Source organism: Oryctolagus cuniculus, chromosome 12 (assembly GCF_964237555.1).
Source record: "Oryctolagus cuniculus chromosome 12, mOryCun1.1, whole genome shotgun sequence".
NCBI lineage: Eukaryota > Metazoa > Chordata > Mammalia > Lagomorpha > Leporidae > Oryctolagus > Oryctolagus cuniculus.
In genome coordinates this window covers 19,916,691-19,936,847 of record NC_091443.1, presented here as the reverse complement: position 1 = coordinate 19,936,847, position 20,157 = coordinate 19,916,691, and the positions used below count along the sequence as shown (strand labels likewise).

The 20,157-nt window shown below is 53.9% G+C and overlaps 1 protein-coding gene across 3 annotated transcripts; it reads right to left on the bottom strand.

The window, feature by feature from the left end:
* Positions 1–3,786: 3,786 nt before the first annotated feature.
* On the bottom strand, positions 3,787–14,053 carry OTX2 (orthodenticle homeobox 2). 3 transcript variants are annotated; one of them, XM_051822919.2, is made up of 6 exons: positions 13,916–14,053; positions 13,069–13,208; positions 12,827–12,899; positions 8,383–8,598; positions 7,349–7,524; positions 3,787–5,440 (listed from the first exon to the last, which is right to left on the bottom strand). In XM_051822919.2, the coding sequence occupies exons 4-6, from the start codon at positions 8,477–8,479 to the stop codon at positions 4,820–4,822; spliced, it is 894 nt and encodes a 297-aa protein (XP_051678879.1). In that variant the 5' UTR covers positions 8,480–8,598; positions 12,827–12,899; positions 13,069–13,208; positions 13,916–14,053; the 3' UTR covers positions 3,787–4,819. The 3 variants fall into 3 exon arrangements, with proteins under 3 accessions (XP_051678879.1, XP_002718310.1, XP_051678880.1); XM_002718264.5 differs by lacking the exon at positions 13,916–14,053 and having other exon boundaries at positions 7,349–7,500; positions 13,069–13,204; XM_051822920.2 differs by lacking the exons at positions 12,827–12,899; positions 13,069–13,208; positions 13,916–14,053 and adding an exon at positions 10,909–11,045.
* Positions 14,054–20,157: the final 6,104 nt, after the last annotated feature.

Below are 20,157 nucleotides of genomic sequence, written 5' to 3'. Positions count from 1 at the left end.
CCACCCAAAAAAAAAAAAAAATAATGTTTCCACTAAGAATTGAAGGTAAAGGGTGGAGAAGATTAAGGAATGAAAGTGACCTCATGCTGTTTGACTTTCCCTCTAGGAGAAAAACAAAATTTGAAGTGACCCTCCCCCAGTGACAGCCAGGCTGCCCTGGCACCTACAGTTGTCTTTGATCAAATGGGTTGGACTTGGGGCTCCTTTATTTGAATTTGCTTGTTGTTTGTTTGCAGTCAGCAGTGGGTTGGTTTTTCAACCTAAAACACAGTGCTTGCAAGACAGGAAGTCTGGCCCTTGATTGTGGGGACTGGTGCCTGGGGAAGCCCTCTCCAATGCCTGCCTGCTTCCTCCCCCTCTCCAGCCACTTCTGCATATAGAAGCTCCCTCCAGTGCCTGGTTTGGTTCCTTTTCCTTCGAACTACTCCCCCCCCCCCCCACCGCCCCGAGAAACTACTCTTCCCAAACACTGTCTAGATTTTGTTTTCATAAGGTTAAAAAAATCATTATTATTTAAGATCTCACGTTGCTATTAACACGCAGTTTGAAAGAGATGCTCCAAGCAATCCTACACAACGCATCTCAATACACAGGCGCACTCTGGTTTCACATGTAAAGTTAATTCTGTCCGAGACAAATCCCATAATCTGTGTAGTTTCAGAGCCTACTACTGAAAAACATCAGGGTGGGTTTTGTTTGGGGTTTGCGCTCTCCCCATCTCGGGAGGAAGTCCCAGGGCTCCCCATCTTTTGTATCTGCACTAACCCAAGGCGGAAAGGAGGCAGCTGGGAGAATCAGGCTTTATCAGGGCACCTTGGCAGGCAGTTCAGGAGGGAACATGAGAGGTGCTCAGGGTACTGGTCGAAGATCTGGGCATGCAGACGCGTGGGGGGAGACTTGGACCATTTGGTGGCACGAAAGGGAGGTGGCTGTCCTCCCTACAGGTCTGGAAGCAGCCAGGCGGAGGTCGCGGCAGAGTCCGACCTTACATCTTCCCTTTCCGGTTGTTTCCTGCCACTTTCGTGGGATGCGCCCAACTGTTTTGCGTTGTCTCTGGCATGATTTAGAACGTGTCTCTGTATGCATTAAGCCACCACCCAGCACTGGCACGCCTGGTTTGGGGTTTTGGGTTACAGCTTTGTGCAACAGCGAGGTTGTCGCCAGGAGTGAGAATGCGGGTTTGAACTTGTGGTGTGCGCGTCCCGGCCGCCGCCAGCGCGCCTGCTTCTGGTTAAGTGGAGGCGGGCACTGGCTGCGGCCCCTGCCCTGCAGGTAACCGGAATGGGCTGCCCGGACGCCGCGGGGACTGCGTTCCCCATCCCAGAACCGGCCTCCGGCCCTCAGAGCCGCCGAGTGCCGTGCCGGATCCGAAAAGGGAAAGAGAAGGCCCTCGGTTAAAAACGAAATACAGGGAAGTGGAAGAAACGGGATGAGCTCAGGGTCACCGAAAATCCTTCTGGCTCGTCCGGAAAGCCTCGGTCCACGGCCGGTGTCCCCGGCGCAGGGCCGACCCCCAACCCCGACGCCACAGCCCAAGCACCCGGCTTTCCCGGGAGAGCTCCTGGTGCCCAGGGGAGGCCTGGTGGGCCCTGGACGCCCGAGTCCCCGCCCGTGGAGCGCTCCCCTCCCCAGCTGTCCGAGGCGCATCCCCGCGGGAGTCGTGGAACCGCCCGGCTCTCATCGGCCTCTCTGGCCGGTCCTAGTCCCCTAGTCCCCGGTCCGATGGACGCAGGGACCCAGCTCGCCGGCTCTCAGTGCTTCCCGCGCCCGGCCGCCCTTCACCACCAAAACCCGAGTGACCCCTGAACTCCGCCAGGCCGCCCAGAATTCAGAAGCCCGGGTGGGCTGGGGCGCGCGGGCCGGACGCGGTGCGCTGCGGGCGGGGGAGCTCGGTCCAGCGACTCCAGGCCCCGAGGCGGAGACCCTGGACTCCCACCATGCCAGAGAGAACGCGGGACCCGGCGGGGCCAGGGCCTGGGCCGCGGGGCTGGGCGGGATCCCTGGGCCCGGCCGGGAGTGCGCCTCTCTCTCAGGTAATTCCGTCACGACTCGCTCCCCGGGGCACCGCGGAGCGGGCAGGGGCCGGCGGCGCCCGCCGGGGGCCTCGGCTGCGAGGGGCCAGGGTGGGGTGGGGTGGGGACCTCGGGCGAGCGCGCGCGTGGAGGACACTGACCGTCCCCTAACGCCCGGAGGGCTCCAAGGCCCGCACTGAACAGGCTCCCTGGAATTTCTCCTGTTATCCGTACAGGAAGAAGCACTCCCCAGGGTGAAACACAAAATCTCTGTGGGAAGGTAGAGGTTTGGGGCCACGGATCCACCCCACCCTTGTCCGTGCTAGGCGCCGACCCGGGGCCGCTCCATCGCCACCGGCGGCCGGCTTCGCCATGTTGGGGCTTCTTCCCCTGGACCAGGAGCGGGGACCAGGACCTCTGCATAGGCTGAAAGCCAGGGGGCCCGGCCGCCCGCCTCGCCTCGCTCCCCGCCGTCACGGGGATTCATTTCTGAGGCACTGCCGTTGTGCCAAGACTAGGGGAAAAATGTCAGAAGGGCCCAGCGCCCCCTCTGCCTGACTGTCCTTCGGAGCAACGACCGTCTTGCCCAGCCCTTGGGGAGGCATCCCGAGAACTGTGGGAGCGGTCGGCTCTTTGGGATCGGCTTTATGATTGCCTGAGGAAAGCCAGGGAGAGCAAGCCCCTGAATCTGAGAAAACCAAGCCAAGACTGTCTCTGGGCCCTGGGTCCTGGTCTCCCGCCCGGGTAGCCTAAGGTGATGGATGAGTTATCACCAGGAGGTGATGGCCAGTCTCGCCATGCAAGTCTGCCATCCGTGTGGGTCCTTGGATGGCATTTCCTTAGCAGTACTGCAATGTCCTTAGGAGGCAAGGTCACACCGGGCTCAAGGCGGCAGGCACAGCCAGGCACAGCCAGGCGACAGCCAGAAAACAAAAGGCCGCCGACTGCTCACCCAGCACAGCTAAAGTTCCAAGCAAAAGTCACTTAGTTTGGATCCAGTTTAAGGGCATGAGAAATGCAAAAGGAAATTAAATGTTGCTTTTACTGGAGGAGCCCATGGTCCTGGGTCCCTTGTCTTTCCTGGTCACTAGTTCAATAAAACACCGGGAAAGGGGACCCAATCTTTCTCCGCAGCACTGTTTTAAAAAAAAAATCTGACCAGGGTACCTTATGTTCAACTACTAAAATTATAGGTTTTAAAACTTTTCTGAAACTCTTTTGTTCAGAAATCATTTCTGCCTGAATTGCTTTCAGATTCTGATTACACTCCCTCTCATGTTTACCTCAGATTTTTTTTGGAAGTTAAAAGAAAACCCCCTGAACCAAATAAGAGAATGGAAACAAGAAATTCTTGTCATTCTCAGTTTCTCGGAGACACGCCAGTTCTTCCCCCCTTGCTTAGAAAGAAAGAAAGAAAGAAAGAAAGAAAGAAAGAAAGAAAGAAAGAAAGAAAGAAAGAAAGAAAGAAAAAGAAATGATCTATTTTTAAAAACCAAATGCCTAAGAAATAGTTCAGATTTGTGGCAGGGAAGGAAAAACAGGGGGAACAGGATCCTAAATGGAAATGCCATTTCTGAGCCATCCTGATGAGTCATGAGAAGTTTACACACCGTTGTCACCCACAGCTAGTTCATCCACAGATGAGCCAAAAAATTAAAAGTAAAAAGAAAGTCTGCTAATTGCCTCTCTGCCCTAACACAAACGTTTTGGGAGGAGAGGCCGAATGCAGGCTTCTCATTCAAAAACAATGGTGCAAATTAAACGGGACCCAACATTGTGCTAGAACCATTTTAATATAATTATACAGATCTGCCAAATCCAGGAAGAAAAGGTTTATGCATATATAACTTTTCCAGTTAACATCTGCAAGCATAAACAACAACGATCTCAATTTAAAAAAGCATCAGGGTCAGAGCAATTGACCAACGTCTCTTCACTGCTAGGCTTACCAACAGTAAAGTACAGAGGAGTTAGCGTCCTTGCTTCTCTTCTTACTCTCCTTGTCCAGAGACATGACGCCAGGAAGTTTCAGTGCAGCTCACCTCCAGCCACAGGTAATCCTTTTTTAGGTAGCACTCAGTTGCTCTGAATTTTGCTTATAATTATTACCTATTTAATCACAGAAGAACTCCTGCAGAGGTGGAGTTCATGGTTGCATACAAGAACAGGAGATCACAGTTTTGAAGTCTAGCACAGATTAAAAACCACAGATGTACCATTTATATAAGACACACACTGATTGTCTCTTAAACTACATATTGACTCCTTATGAACATTATTTTTTTTTAAATAAAGTAGTGCATCTAGGACAATCAGTCGCACAATTCACACAGCCCTGAAAAGGTTTTCAGTGCCAACTACCAGTTGGTCATGAAACGTGAATGAGCTTGAGACACTGTTCATTCCTAAGATTCAACCAAGGATTGGCTAAAACATTGGAACACCTCTGTTTAAGAAGGCTAGGCCCTTGCCTCCCTTCTCTCACAGCTTAGTTTTGTTTCATCTTGTTTATTTTTGGTGGTGTTTGGTCGCACATGGCTAGAATGCTTTTGATCACTCTGCAAATCAGGAAAACCAATAATCTAAAACTATGACAGGATCTTAAGTAGATTGGTTTGTCCATTTCAGGTTGCTGGTTGGCAGGCCCCTCTAAGGCCCTCCATTTTTCCTTCTATGCCTCCTGGAACTTTGATCAGAGGAGTCTGAGCATCATTCCATCTAATTCTTTTAACCAATGCCTGGCTAAAACCGGAATGTCCAGCCCAGTATATTTAAAAATCACCCACAAAAAGAGGTTCTATGGGTCTTCACAAAACCTGGAATTTCCACGAGGATGTCTGATCTTTATAATCCAAGCAGTCAGCATTGAAGTTAAGCTTCCAGGAGGCAGTTTGGTCCTTATAATCCAAGCAATCAGTGGTTGAGTTAAAACCCAAGCTTGAAGCTCCATATCCCTGGGTGGAAAGAGAAGCTGGGGACTGATTGAGATGGCTGGTAACTGCATTGGTACCCATGGGACTGAGGGCGGCCCCAGGTCCAGGAAGCTGGTGATGCATAGGGGTCAAGTAAGATCCACAGTCCATGCCCCCAAAGTAGGAAGTTGAGCCCGCATATCCTTGACTATAACCTGAAGCCTGAGTATAGGTCATGGGGTAGGACCTCTGCATGCAGGAGGAGGAGGTGGACAAGGGGTCTGACAGTGGGGAGATGGAAGCTGGGCTCCAGATAGACACAGGAGCACTGCTGCTCGCAATGGTCGGGACAGAGGTGCTAGAGGGGGGAGTGAACTGGCCACTTGCTCCACTCTCTGAACTCACTTCCCGAGCCGGAGAGGTCTTCTTTTTGGCAGGTCTCACTTTGTTCTGACCACCATTCTGTTGCTGTTGCTGTTGTTGGCGACACTTAGCTCTTCGGTTCTTAAACCACACCTTGAAAGGGAAAGAAACTTCTTTTAACGTGATTTCAATAATTCTTAAAGGATAAGAGTGGCTCCCAGCTTATATATCTGTCCTTGATGAGCTAGGCAGACAGTGTCCCTGGCTCTGAAGACCTGTTATGTGACATTCCCATATGTTCTCCTGGAACTATAAGAAAGTTGGAAAGGCTGTGTCTACAAGCACTGAAACCTGTTTTAATCCTAGCCCAGAACAATACAATTTAAGACAATCCCCCAGATCAGATGGCTAAAAATTCTCCACATCCCTTTCTTATCCTTTTTCAACTCCAATGCACATACACACAGTGATCCAACTCTATTATGGAATACTCTCCCAATGAAATAGAATGCATCAATGCCTTCTGGAGAGAAACACAAGAGAAGTGAGGAGAAACAATTCCATCACTGCATGCTAACAAGAACGATCCAGACCCAAATAGCACACAGTCCACCCTCCAGGGAGCAACTGGCAAAACCAAGGCTGATCCCCTCACCCCACTTTTCGTCTCTTCTAGAAAGATTCACAGCAGAAAGCACCAAGGAGAAGACAGGATCCCGCTGAGCTAAGAGGTCTGGGAGCCATCATTTGCTAAAGGCTGCTTGGTGGCAAATGGCATAGCGTACGCATCCCCTGCATTGGGCTGGAGTCAGACCTCTTTACTGTCTCCCAGACATGAGTCTGTGCCTTCAACACCATGCCACTCAGGACGTAGACTGTACCCTGACCTATGCTCGACGGCTTGTCAACTGATTCCTCTGCCTGTGACTTGGAAAATTCTCTTGAGCAGCCATCTACATGCTCTGTGAAGAGGCTGTGCTCGGTGGTGAGGGGGCTGATGGGAGTAACTTCTGGCATTTTCTGGTCCTTAGTTGTACTCCTGAATGAACTCTCCACATGGGTGCCATGGCCATGGGAAAAGACGTGCCACCAAGGCCAAGTTCAACGCCAACCATTCAGAACCAAGTGTTTTCTTCCAGTGAGGATGTTGCTTCAACCTCACAGGTGCTAAACTCCTTCCAGCCCACTTTACCAGAGCCTCTCTCCTGATTCACAGTTCACACCAGCGTCTGTCACTTCTGACACTTCCAACAACACGTCCTAGCTGAAGAAGTGTCCCAGGTGTGTATGTGGCTTAGGTGCTAAATGCTCTTTCAAAAGAACTCCATGTGGGACTTGCTCCGGAGGCAAGTTGGAATTGACTTTTCCTCTCCAGCTTAGGGTCAAAGTTTAGGAAGACTGACTGGGAGAGAACGGGTGTGGAATGTCACCAAGGATATTATGTAGCTATTTCATCTGTTAAATGACCTAGAGCTAGCAAATTCTATTCAATCCCTAAGGAGTCAAAGGAAACACACTCTTAGGGTGTTCATTTATTTGGGAAAGCACCAGCTACTTCTACAGTCTGGCTCTGCTTCCAAACCTAGGTCTGACCTTGAGCAAGCTAGTCACTCTATTTCTTCATCTATGAAAATATTTCCCACCTGTGAAAATATTTAGGGGTAAATTTTTCCAACCCTTAAAAGTCCATGAGAATAGGGGAGATTTCCACTTAGGGAAAGGCAAGAGTTAAATACCCTGTGACCACCCTTGAAATCTGCCCAGGGCTGGGACTCTGTCAACTGAAGAGCAGAGGCGCTGGGACTTTATCTCTGTAGCTAAATCGCCCCCTCTTACCTTGCTGGCCACCTGGGCCAGGAGACCCTTGCTGACAGGATTAGGTGGGGGTGGGAGGGAAGGTAAAAAGGCCTCCAGGCCCCGCCCTCCTCCCCGGGCTGTTTAGTGTTTCAAGCCTTCCTTTGTCGAGGCCCAGACCTGGGGCTCTCCTGGGTCCTCCACTCACACCAGGCTTGGGGGAGGGGCGGCGCGGGCAGGAAGGGGAGCCGTCAGCATCTGCCCTACCTGTACCCTGGACTCGGGCAGGTTGATTTTCAGCGCCACCTCCTCGCGCATGAAGATGTCTGGGTACCGAGTCTTGGCGAAGAGCGCTTCCAGCACATCCAGCTGCGCGCGGGTGAACGTGGTCCGCTCGCGGCGCTGCTTCCGGGGGGTGGCTGCGGGACAAGAAGCCCAGGGCCCTTTAGGGTGGGGGAGCAGTTTCTCAGTCACTGGGGCTGCGGGGCCCTCCGACTCCCCCAGCCCCCAGCGCCCGCTCCTCCCAGTCGGTCAACCCCGAGCCCACCAACGCTCTCCACCGCCCTGGCCGGGCCTCGGCACCCCAGGCCCTTGACACGCTGCCCCTTCCAGGAGCGGCCTCTTCTCCGCCTGACTTTGGAAATCGCCCCCGGCAGACCCTCACTTCGAAAGCTTACAAAACCAACGAAATCAAAGGGACACGAACCAACCCAAGCTCCAAAATCAACCCCCAACCCATAGCACAAACAAAAATGTCATTCCGGGAATGACCGCGCGCCTCCATCCGGCTCCCAAGGCTCTTAACGTTCCAAGGGCTCTTCCCTCCATCTTTACAATGGGGACATAGTTCTTACGGATACGAGGATTTTAGAAAAACAAATCTGGGCGGAAGGGAAAGCACCGCACCGGGGCAAAGTCACACCCCCTGGGATTAAAGGCTCAGGGCCTGGATGTCAGATGGGAATCCCTGGGCGCGGCGGGGAGAACCGCAAAGGCCTGGGGGCGAGAAAACCCGGCCCCTCCAGGAGCGCGCGGCGGAGGAACCCGGCAGGGAGATAAGGCTAGAACCCCTCCTTGCTCCATCTCCGTGCCTTTTCCCCATTCATTCGAAGTAAGAGGGGAACGGTGTGTTTTCCTGTAACTGTTGCTGTCCCACCTATTCGCTTCTTCCCCAGTCCTGTTCTCTCCCGGGTCAGCAAATGCCCGGTGGCTCTAAGCTGCTGCTTCGGAAGAATAAACCCAGAGGGGACGTCGCGTGGAGCTGGGGTGGGGAGAGCAGGCGTGACGCAGGGCGCACTTACCCGGGTAGCCCACGGAGGGGTGCAGCAAATCCATTCCCGAAGTGGTCAGACTCAGCCCATTGACTGCGTAAGGCGGTTGCTTGAGATAAGACATCATGCTAAGGTTGTTTGGTGGCACAAAGTCGGCCCAGATCGGGGGCACCCAGCCGGAAGGTCTAGATTCGCCGGGGGAGGACAGGTTCAGGGTCCTCAGTGGGTGGGTTTGCAGTGATGGAACTAAGAGCAAAGCAAAACAAACAAACAGAGGTTGCTGGTTTACTCCTTTGGCGGCCGCAGCTCTCCTGCGTTCACCACCAATAACTTGGAAAGAACCCGGGGCAGGCACAGCAGAGGCAGCCCCCACCCGCTCACTCTCAGCTGCTCTGGAACTAGAGGGGATGGAGGAAGACCAGATAAACCTGTCTTCCCCACCCCCAGCCTAAACTTACAAAAAAAAAAAAAAAAAAAAAAAAAGTACGCGAGGAAAGCAATTACAATCTGCCTTCCCCAGGAACAAAACCCCAGCCTTCAAACGCACTCGCTGCATTCCGACCCCCAACATTTGCATAGGACTCGTTGGCTGGCACTAGCTAATTGTCTCAAACAAAACTTGATTGGGGCCATTTGCAGAGACAAAGAACTCTTTGGCTAAATAAATAATGCTGATAACAAAGCCCATTGGTGAGAAACAAAGAAACAATTCAAGAAATCCACCTCTCCCCAGACTGTTGCCTTTCCGTGGCAGAGATTTTAATTATCTTAGCTTTTTACCACTTTCCACTGCTGCGAACCTAAAATGTCAGTGCATTTAACATCTAAAATACCAACTTGCTTAAGCAACAAACTTGAGAAAACTGCTCAACCACTATTATTCCACATTGGAAGTCATTTCCAGTAATCATTTTCACCTAATTAGTAGTGTGGGTAATTAGATTTCGAGGTAAGTAACAGATTTATTAGGGTTTTGGAGAACCTTGATTATATGTGTCTAAAGAACTAGAGCTAAACAAACAAGTATTTGACTTTTAATCGACACCCCTCAAATATTTAAACGTACAGCAAAAACGTCTCCAAGATTGGCAGAAATTCTCAAGTAAAGTTAGAATCCCACCAATCAGATAATGACAGGACCCCACATTTGCAAGTAGAAAGGACTTGCATCTGTGCTGCACGCCGCTTCCACGTTGAGCTTGATGGGGGGGGGGGCTCCTGCAGGAGGGCAGCATTTCGGACATTTGGGTCCTCAGCAGCTGCCGCAGTTCCCTGTTAACTCTGTCCTCCGCAGGTTTTAATTCAGAAGAAAGTACCTACCCGCAAACACCCAAAGTTGCAAAGCTGATAGGCTTTCTCCCTCCCTTCCAAGTTTCCTACAATTGTATTAAGAAAAAGAACTCCAAGGGAAACAAAGGAAGAAAAAGAAAGTGACTTTCCTCCACTGAGTTCTCCCGCCCTCCTGTTCAGCAAAGAGATCCGAGATCCAAAATAGATGTTCCTGCAGGCTGGTGGTTTGCAAGCCTGGCCTTTATATTCCTAAAAAACCGTGGCCCCAGCCTGCAAGGATCTCTAACTTTGGAACTTTGACACTGTGAGAGATTGCTTCAAAATGGCGGATACAAGATTAGGGGTTCTCTCTTACTTTTTACCAAGGTCTTGCTGAGTTTTAAGGACCCCAGGTTTTCCCATTTACGTAGCCGGAGACATCAAGGCCCAGAGTTCTACAAATGGAGCTCGGTAACCACAACTTTTTCCTGATTTAAATCTGAGCACAAAAGTCATGTTTCCCCACCCTAGGTCTAATTAATGTAATTTTAGACATGTCATTCTTGGGCGGGTGCGTGTTTATTCATCGGTAAAACTAGTTGCTCCTATAACAAAGGTATTATATTGTGTTTTCCTCTCAAGATGCCGTGATTTGGAGCCTTAGAAAATAATATCGCTTTAAAATAGTCATTTATTTATTTAAATAGCCTCTATGCCGGAGTTCCCTTTTTGTTGGATAAAAATCTTACTAACCTTGGAAAGTTCCAAAGTACTACAGAGAAACCTAAAATCCCATCAGACGGTACCCACGAGAGAGGTGGAAGCGCTCTGACACCTTAGCCCTTACCCGATTAGAAATGTCTGAGCCATTTTACGATAAAGTAGCACATGCAACATTAAAAAAAAAAAAAAAAGCTACAGCAAGCAGTAAACAACAGCACTAAGATCCTTCTTGGGCTTCCTTTGCCCAGAACCCCGGCAAAATGGCTAAAATTCCCAGGATAGGCTCTGTTCTCTTTTACACGTGGATGCGCCTTTCAAAGGAAAAGGGGAGAAAGAAAAGCAAACACAAAACCCCGACGTCCCCTCACAGCCTGCCAGGGATGCACTGCTCCAGGGACGGGGCCGTGGGCCTCCCGCGTCTAACTTAGGAGACCAGCAGGGACGCCTCTCCATCCCTTCCCCTCCCGATCCAGTCCAGGCCGGGGTGGGAGAAAAGCCCCTGTTCAAAAGCACAAGCCCCCTCCTCCTGCTCCCGAGACGCCGCGGCCTCTGCAGAACGCGTACCTAGGAGCGCGCGCCGAGTCCCCGTCGCCGGTGGCGCCCACACCTCCAAGGCGCGAGCGGCTGGGTCCCGGGTCCCTGGCCCGCAGCGCTGGCGCCGAGGTCCCGCTCCACTGCCCGCGCCGGGCCGCGCAGCCTTATATCTAACGGTCAATTCGTGCAATCTGTCGCCTCCCCCCTCTCCCTCCCCCCCTCGGGTGTGTATGTTTTTTTTTTTCTCCTTCCAAGAAGCCCGTCTACCAGTTGCTGTGTCCTCGCTCAATAATAATTACCTCGTCCGAGAATTAATTATAATAAATGTTTTCTTGATAAACTAACGAGATAATCCGAGGGGCACACGTCCCTTAATTACAGGCCGCCGTGCTCAGCGCCGCGGCTCGTCCGGGCTGATTAATTTCCTGCCTGACGGAGGGGCGACACCACCAGGCGGACGGGGCCACCGTGGCCTGCGGCTGGGGGGCCCGCGTGGACGCGGCGGGAGCGGGCGGCGCAGACGGCAGCGCCGCGCGCCTCTCCCGGGCCAACTCGAGGGAAAGTTTGTGGCCTGAGGGAATCGAGCGACGCTGCCCCCGCGAGGGAGGGGAAGCCGCGCGCCGGCGGGCTTGGCCTTGACTATTCGCGGAGGTTGGGAGCCAGCCCCGGGTGGCTCGGCGAGCGGAGGGAGGGCTTTCCTCGCCAGTGCCTCTCCCGTGCCTGCAACAAAGTCCCGGGGCGAGCACCAGAAACCCAGAGCCCCGCAGCTCCGGCCTGGACGGGGCAACTGCCCGGCCACCCACCCGGCAGAGCGCACTAGTCCCGCACGCCGAGGAGGGAGCCTGGGGCTCCAACGCAGGGTCCCCCCAAAAGGGACGGCCCCTCCACCCATCCGCTCCAAGACTTCGTCGGAGTTGGCGGCGCCCCCTGACCGCGGATCTTTCCCCCGCAGCCCGCGAGCAGAGGCGGCGAGGGCCTCGGCGCACCCCTCGGCCCCAGCCGGCCCCCGGCCCCACTTCGGCCTCGAGCCTGGGGAGGGAGCGGCGAGCGGGAGGATTCCCGGCCCCGGGGCGGCCTCGGGCGGAGCAGGGGCCACTCGCCGGCGCTTCCGCCCGCCCCAGGTGCGCGCCGAGGGTCGGCGCGGCTGGCCCGGGACCGGCCCGAGCTCAGCCGCCTTGAAAACCGATGCTGGCACCTCCGTTCGGCCTGGGGGCCCGGGTCTGGCACCGCGACCGCCGATGGAGTGTTGGGGGGCGGGGGGGCACTCCCAGGACTTGGGGGGGAGGGGAAGGGGATTAAAAAGGAAGGGGAGACCAGGAGGCCTTGGGAGGAGGCCGAGAACGGGGCAGCTCCGGGCCGGGCGGAGAGCACGCCCGCGCCGCCCGCCTGCCCGGTTATCCGCTCGGCTCCCCGGCTCGCGTTCTCTGCGGAGCAGGCGGGCGCCGGGGCCGCGCCGCAGGCCGGGGCCGACCGGCGAGCGAGCCGAGCCTCGGGGCGCAGCCCGCAGGGGCGCCTACCTTTTCCTCAGGATCGTTTGAATCCATTCCTCAAGCTACATCTGCATTTTTTTTTTTTTTTTTTTGTCTCGGACTCTACACACGTCCTTGGGATCAGCCGGAAACTGGGGCCCAAAACGCCCAATCGCGCGGAGACCAAAGCCGCGTGGACATAAAAACCGAATCGGGGACAAAAACCCCTGCGAAGGCCCCCACACCGGACCCGGGGGCTCCCCGGCGACCCCCGCGAACACGCTCTCTCCCTCCCCTCCCGCCTTCCTCTCCAGATGGCGAAATCTTCCCAGCGATCTAACACTTCACGAGTAACACCTCAAGACTGGTAAGGGAAAAACAAAACAAAACAAAACAACACAGCCGCATCAGCCTCAGAAGGGCTCCGCGCTGACCGAGGCGCGCCGGCCGGTCCGGCAGGTGGTGACGGACACACTTACCTCACAGCCGCATTGGAGGTTAGGGGGTGGGGGCAATCGAATTATCCTTCAAAATCCCAAGTAGCCAGCTATCCTAAAAGAAATTAATAAGAGTATTGCGTTAGAAACCGTGCAGTCTTCCCTTTCCACATACACACAAAAAAAAGTCAAACAGAAGCAAAAAAAAAAATTTTTTTAAAGAGCGGAAAATGCGGACAGTGGCCGGGGCTGGGAACACGCGTGGGCCCCCGTGCGATACGTACAAAGTGGACGTGGCGAGTGAGGGCTGCGCTGGCGATTTTTTATTTTTCATAACAGTGCAGGCTGAGTCGGAGCTGAGGCCGGTTCCGCTCTCAGGGAGATTTGCTGAGAAAGCGCCTCTCTGGCAACTTTTTGACGCAAACTATCCAACCAATGGCAGGGAGAGAATGATTGACACATCTAAGCCAGAGGGAAAATAATAAAAACACACACAACAGGGGGAGGAAAACAGGCCGCTGCTGCACGGGGGGACGAGCAGGCAACAAATCCAGGCCTCCGACATTACCAGAATGTTCTTGAAAGACACCGGGCTCCGCTTAAAACACACGTTGCGGGCCGGGGCGTGTGAACCAAGTGTATAATGAACATGACGGACAGGCAGGGCCCGCGCCTCCTTCGCCTCCGTCTTCCGTCACTCCTTCCCTCGGCCCCTGTCCTCTCTCTTGTTGTTTGAGGGGAGAGAGGAAACCCACACAACGTTAGGGCCAGAGATGAAAATGCCCACGTCGAGGCGGGAGGGGGCGGGGTGCGGCCGAGGCCGGAGCGGGCCGAGCCGGGCCGGGCCGGGCCGGGCCTGGCACCGCGGCCGCCGAGCCTCCCACGGGCTGGGGGGTTAGGAAGGGAGCCCCGAGGGAGCGCAGGGCCCGCGAGGAAGGGAGCCGCACACCCCAAGGGCAAACTGTTCTGCAAATCTCTCTCTGCTGTACGCCCTTGGTCAAGACCCCCCCTCCCCGAGTCCGGTCCCCGCGCCGGCGCCCGGGGCGCGCTGCCTTCCTCCGCAAGCGGCTGGGGAGGCGGGGTGGGAGTGGGGGGGATGGAGAAGCCCAGGGGCCGGCTCCAGACACAGACCAGGCCTGGTGGGAGTGCGAGCGTGCGCCACTCGGGCGGCGGCCCCGCACACCCAGCGTCTGCGGGCGACCTGGCGCGGCGCGGGCCTGCGGCTCCTCGGGCGGGAGTCCCGAGACTGCGAAGTGCGGGCGCCTGGGGACCCCGGCCGGAGGCAGTGGACCCCAGCCCAAGTGTTCCGCCCGGCACGGACGGCTTCCAGCGCGTTTGAGTCTCTAGAAATGCAGACGCCAACGGGGCGGAGTACTGGGGAGCTCCGGGTGGAGCTGCTGGGGCTGCGCGGGTGGGGGTGGGGTGAGCGTGGCGGGAGCCGGGGACACCTCGGTCCCCCTGCTCCCAGAGCAGGAAAAGGCGCCGCAGCCCCCTCCCCTCCCCCAGCCGCCGCCGCCACGGCGAGTGGGCCCAAGGAAACAGCTCGCTGCCTTTAATTTGGGGACCTATGTTAATGAAGTCGGTAATTAATTCGTCGCTTTGTTGTCGGTTCTTATACTGTATGTGTAATCAAATGTGGCCGTCCTTGGGATTTACAGCAATTAACGAATTACGGGAGTGCGCACGAGGCGGCGAGCTCTCGGCAGCCGGGCTGGGCTCCGGCTCCTGCGGCTCGGCCCGGGGCCGGGCCCTCGGCGGCCGCCGCCCCCCTCGCGGGTGTCTCCGAGGGCTTTGGGGGCCCCCGCGGCCTGCCGAGACCCCCGCGCGGCTCCTCCCGCTCCCGCCGCCGCTGCACCAGTCGCCAGAGAGCCGCTGGCAGTCCCGTCCCCAGGAGTCACGACTTTCTAGGGGCCGGGCTGGGGGGAGGGTGAGTACGGACCTTTGGCGATCACCCCGCCTCCACTGCACCGAAACACCTGGCGACCGCCCCTGGGGCCTTTCCTGGGTGGGGGGTGGTGGTGGCGGTGGACGAATGCCCCAGGCGGTCCGGCCTGCGGGGCGCTGGCGGTCCAGGCGCCTCTCGCGCGCGCCGCCTCTGGGTCCCCACGCTTGGGGTGAAGGAAGGGCAAGCCCACCGCGGTCCCGCGCCGCGGCTTCGCCTTTCCACCCCGAGGGAGGACCGTGTGCGCCCACCCCCACCCCGCCCCAAGTTTGATCACTCTGCGGTTTAAAGCTTCCAAGAGCGAGGAGGAAAAGTGGGTTTTGTGGGGGCTGGCGGAGGGAAAGGGTCGGAGCCAGGCCTTGGGGCCGGTGGGGGTGGGCAGGGAGGAGAAGTATCAGAACCCGCGCTGGCGAGCGCCTCGGCGTGAGTGAAAACTCCCGCACTGGGAGACCCGTGGGAGCGTGGGGTCCCGCCCGTGGAGGTGTGCGGTGTGCTCTCGAGTGGCGGGGACGGCCCGGGGCAGCGCTGGACAGAGGCAGATTTCTGCGTGTTGAGGTGCGGACCGGCCGCAGCCCGCTCCCGCCTTGCCTGTGACCTCTCTACCAACTTCGCAGACACGCGGGGCCGCAAAGCACGAGTTGGAAATGGACAGTGTTAAATAAACAAGGGTCTCTTTAAAATTCTCATCCACTTCAGATGTCTAAAGTAAGATTGTGATGATTTTGTCACGGTTTGGTAAATTTACCCCTTTAAGAGGCTTTCATAAATCCCAGAACACACCTTCAGCCAGATTTGAATATAGATTTAGCTTTTAAAACCCAGAAGCTGGAAACACCGCTTTATCAAAGAGAATTTCCCTTTAGCTTAGCAATGTGCTGAAGCTCTTAAAAGATTGGATCTGAGGGAGAGAGAGAGAGCGAGCGAGCGAGGGGAGAGAGAGAGACAGAGAGGAGAAAGAGAACTAGAGACAGAGAGATGCAGACAGGGGGGGGAAAAAGACTTTCTTTTTCTTTCTAGAGGAATTCTACCCAGACTGTGCAGCAGTTGGTAGCAGGCAAGCTCTCTCCTGGGTGTCGCCTGGAAAAGTTGCAAAATTGCTCTTCACCTGTAAGAACACGCTCTTTATCTTCCAGTCTCTTCTTGTCAATTTGGAAATTGCAGACAGCCGGGTGCAGGTACAGTTTCCACAAACCCTTCTTTAGGTCAGGACAAAAGCCACTGGCTTTGGGGGAGGGGGCTGGGCTGTTCTGCTGAGAACCTTGCGGGCTTGGTGGGAGAAAAAGACTCCTTGGATGAAAAGTCTAACTCTTGATTTCCAGTAAGTTCTTGAACTTCCAATATACTCACTATCTGCTCACTGCATGTCTTTTGTCCGTGCTTAACTTCTTGTTTGTGTGTATGTCCCGTGTCTTGAATTTTGCTTTCTGTAAATCCGACTCATGGGTAGCATGCGTTGTGTTTGTAAATAATTTTCACTGACAGGTAGAAGTTTTTTAAATTGTCATGTGTAGAATTATTTTGCCATGCAGAGGAGATATAAATGTTCAGATATAAACTGATATACACGGGGAATCAAATGATTTGTCAGAGCTTTTGTACGGCATCCAGAATATCACTGATGTTCATGTTTTGAAATCTAGATGCATGTCTGGCACTAAGTGGGCTTCCTTTCTCTACCCGACATGCCAGACCAGTTTAACATATTCCAAACTTTCATCCAAGTTTATTAACTATGGTTGTGGGGAGTGGGGGAGGGGGAGTGGAAGGGGAGCGATCTCAGGATTCTTCCAGACTAATTAAAAAGAAGAACAAAACCCATGTTCCTTGAGAATTTCCAGCCTCTGGGGGGGGGGGGAGGAGCCCCTCACTTCAGAAATATAAAGATTAATTTCCAGTCTTCTCGGTGGACAGCCGGGGAGCACGCTTTGCCCAGAACTGCCACGATTTTTAGAAAGGAGTCATTTTTCATTTGGTTTTTAGATATGTCTTTATTACAAACTTTGACAAGACTCACTTTGATTAATCTTTTTAACGAGGGTCTATGCTTGGCAATGCAGGCAGGACTTGGGGTGGGGAGAGAATGTGAGGCGGGAGATCACCTAGGAATTAAAGCTTGGGTCACTCATTCCTCAGGCATCACAGATGCCTCAGAAAAGAGTGAGGGAGAAACAACTTCAAAGATAGGGTTGTACTGTCTTCATAGAAGAGTAGGAGGCAAACTCCAAATGGGGGAGAAAAAAAAAAAAAAAGAGGACCACGTAGCTCCGGAATGAAATGGATTAAGATTGTGTGACAAGTGCAAGATGTGGGGCTGGGAGACATTTATGAGCTGAGTGTGAGCTGGGAACTCTGTGTCTGTCCCTGGGAGTGTGGGGACCTAGGGTGTGTACTGAGCAAGGTTAGGGTGAGGGGCAGGAAGGGCATGTGTGAGTGTGAGAGGGAGAGATTCCCGAGTGTGTGTGTGTGTGTGTGTGTGTGTGGTGTTGGAGGGTGTGGACGGGAATGTGGATGGATTGATGAAGGGTGGTAACTGTCAGTTTACATAATTTTCATCTCCTGGCACTGAAGTTTCCTTGAAATCAATTCTACTGCAGGCAGCAGCCTTGAGCTTACAGAGCTGATATAAAACAACCATTACAGTCCAATATCTTGCCTGTTTGCAAACTTCATTTAAAACTGGAGGAAAAAAGACCCAGGAATGGTTTTGTGAGAAAGGAAAAAAAGAAGAAAAGAAAACCACAGTGAAGCTTTAAACTAGTTTGGATAAATCTCTAATCTTTTATTTGTAACCTTTTACAAGCTTTATTTCCCGTATATGAAAAGCTTCTTTTATACGGGCACGGCAGACTTTTCCTTTGGATTTTTAATTAGAGCCCATCAATTGTAGCCATATTTAAGAATCAATATAAAGTAATCCTTCGAGATGGGATAAGGTTTTAATCGAAAATCTAATTTCCCACTCTTTGCAGATCACTTTAAGGGGCTGGTTGATTAAAAAAAAGAGAGAGAGAGTTCAATATTTAAAAGACAGAACACCTAAAACCTGGAAAGATCATGTCTGCAAGAAACCAACTGATGTTGCCTTACAAAGAGAAAGTCTGGCTGTTGTTGGGAACTTTTTTCTTCTACTTAGAAGAATTTGACTTATTTTCTTTTTTCCTCAAACACTGTTCCTCTCATGTGGCTGCTGAAAAGGTATTCACACTGAATGGGGAGAGTAAAAGGAGAAACTATTTGAAACTGTGTGTCATATGCAAAAAATAAATAAATGAATTTTTATCAATAAAAGAAAAGCGATCTTGACAGATCCTTTTTTACTACCTGCACCAAAATTCCCAAGGTAAAAGAGTGAATAAAACACACCTTCCACTTTGTCCGTGGATGCAAACTTTTCACTTCAGAATGAAAACTTCTGATCAATCGGAGAACTTCAAAATTAGAATTTTGCAATGTTACATTTTTTTACACTGAAAAAGTTACTACGACAAAGTCATGGAATTTTAACGGATTCTACCAGAGTCACAGGTTTTCAATTTGTTTTTAAAATTTCATAAAAAAAAAGAAAAAGAAAAATGAAAGAAAGAAACACACACACGCTAATTGTGGGTGCACAGTCTGGGCACTCTTCTCTCCTGAATGATCAAGCTGAGTATGTTTGTTCAAAGGCCGCGCGTTATCTAAATATGCATAGAACAATTTCAGCACGCAGGGCTTTAGTCTGGGACCCGCACTGCATCTATAAAGTAGCCGGGACCCGGCACAAAGTTCACAGGCGCATTTTCCAGCGCGCTACCTGTCTTTATTGTCTTTATCTGTGAAGTGCATTTGAAAAATGAACTCGTCGTGCTTGCTCTTTGCAATCCGAACGAAGTGGGTCTGAACGTGTTTAATAGCCACGCTTTTTTTTTTATCTGCAGAAATTTCAATTTATGTAAAAGCCCCGGCGTTTCATGCGCTACGCGACTGCCCGAATTTTAGAGACCCTCTTCTTGTATTTCTGCGTAATCGCGTCTAATGAAAACCTGGGATTTTTCCATTACTTAAAAAAAAAAAAAGTGAAAATACAATGCATCTTCATTAAGAAAATTGACTGCTGTGCTCACGACAGTTCTTAATTGAAAAGGCAACCTGTTTTAATGGTGTGGTTGAGAAGATTACATACTTTATCCAAACACAAAGACAATTAATAAGGAGAAGCAGGCTCTGCCATTAACTCTAATGCAGTCGCATCAGTGTCAGCGAAAAGGGCTCATACCTGTGACACGCGGGGCAAACTCCCGGGCTCCCGCTCTGCCCAATGCACCCCCTCCTTCGTTCGGGTCTCTTAACGGATAGGCGCCCGGTCCGGCTGCGGTCAGGCGGGCGCTTTTCGGGCGAGTGCGGCGCGGGTGGCTGGGCACCGGGCTGCGGCGCCCCGCCGGAGGCGCGGGGGGACTGCGGGGCTCTCGGCGTAGACCTCGCGCCCGACCGCCTGCGCGCGCGGAGCCGGGCGAGGGCGGCTGCGGGCCCGCGCGCTGGAGGCTCCGGAGGCCCAGAGCCATCCCGCGCGTTTTGAGAAGTTTCACAAACGGGACTGGGCTCTCTGCTCTGATTCATTTACGGAAAAGTCGCGGGGAAAACGAATCTTGTTAACATTGCGGGTGTGTTTGGCGGGGACCGTCAGAGCGCACTTGATCTCAGGGCGAATTCACCAAGTTTTCCAAAGCGCCCCCTTCCCAGCTCTCGGGCCAGGGGAGCAGAGCGCGCGTGTGTGCGAGTGCGCGCGCGCGCGCGGGGCTCCGGATCGCCGTGTGTGCTGGCCAGCGCGTGTGTGTATGTGTGCAGAGGGGGCGTCCTGGCCTGTCTTGGCCCCCGGCACGGCCCGACAGCGGGACAGGCAGAAGACGGCGGCGGTCTCCGGCTTTTTCATGCGTGGGCTGAGAGACCCGCGCCGGCCGCCTCGGACCCGGAGCGGCGAGGCAAGGAGAACCCCCCCACACCCACCCCCGGCTCCCGCCCACGGCGCGGAACGAGCGGCGGCGCCTGGTGCGGGCCTGGCCCTGCTGCTGCCGGCGCTCGCGGGCCGGAGGACCCGAGGGCGCGGGCTGTACTCGCCGTTTCCAGGCCTCCAGGGCGGGCGCGAATTGGGGAAAAGGCAAACTGGCAATTTGGGGGCTTTACGAGATGCTTCTGTGGTCGCCAGGGGCTAGCCCCTCTTGCCGGGCGAAGTGCAGCCCTCGGTACCGACTCTGCCCGAGTCCCTGCTCCCGTGCCGGGGCTCAGGCCGCTGGAGAAGGGGGCGCTTCCCATCCGTGTCACCCCCCAGCCCTCGCTGTCCCAAAGTGGGTCAGGGCGCAGCCTCAAGCCAATGGCTACTCCCGCTCCAGGCCGCCACTTCCCTTCACCAAAGGGTGGTTAGGGAGCTCACAATCTCGGGGAGTCCCTGAGGCTT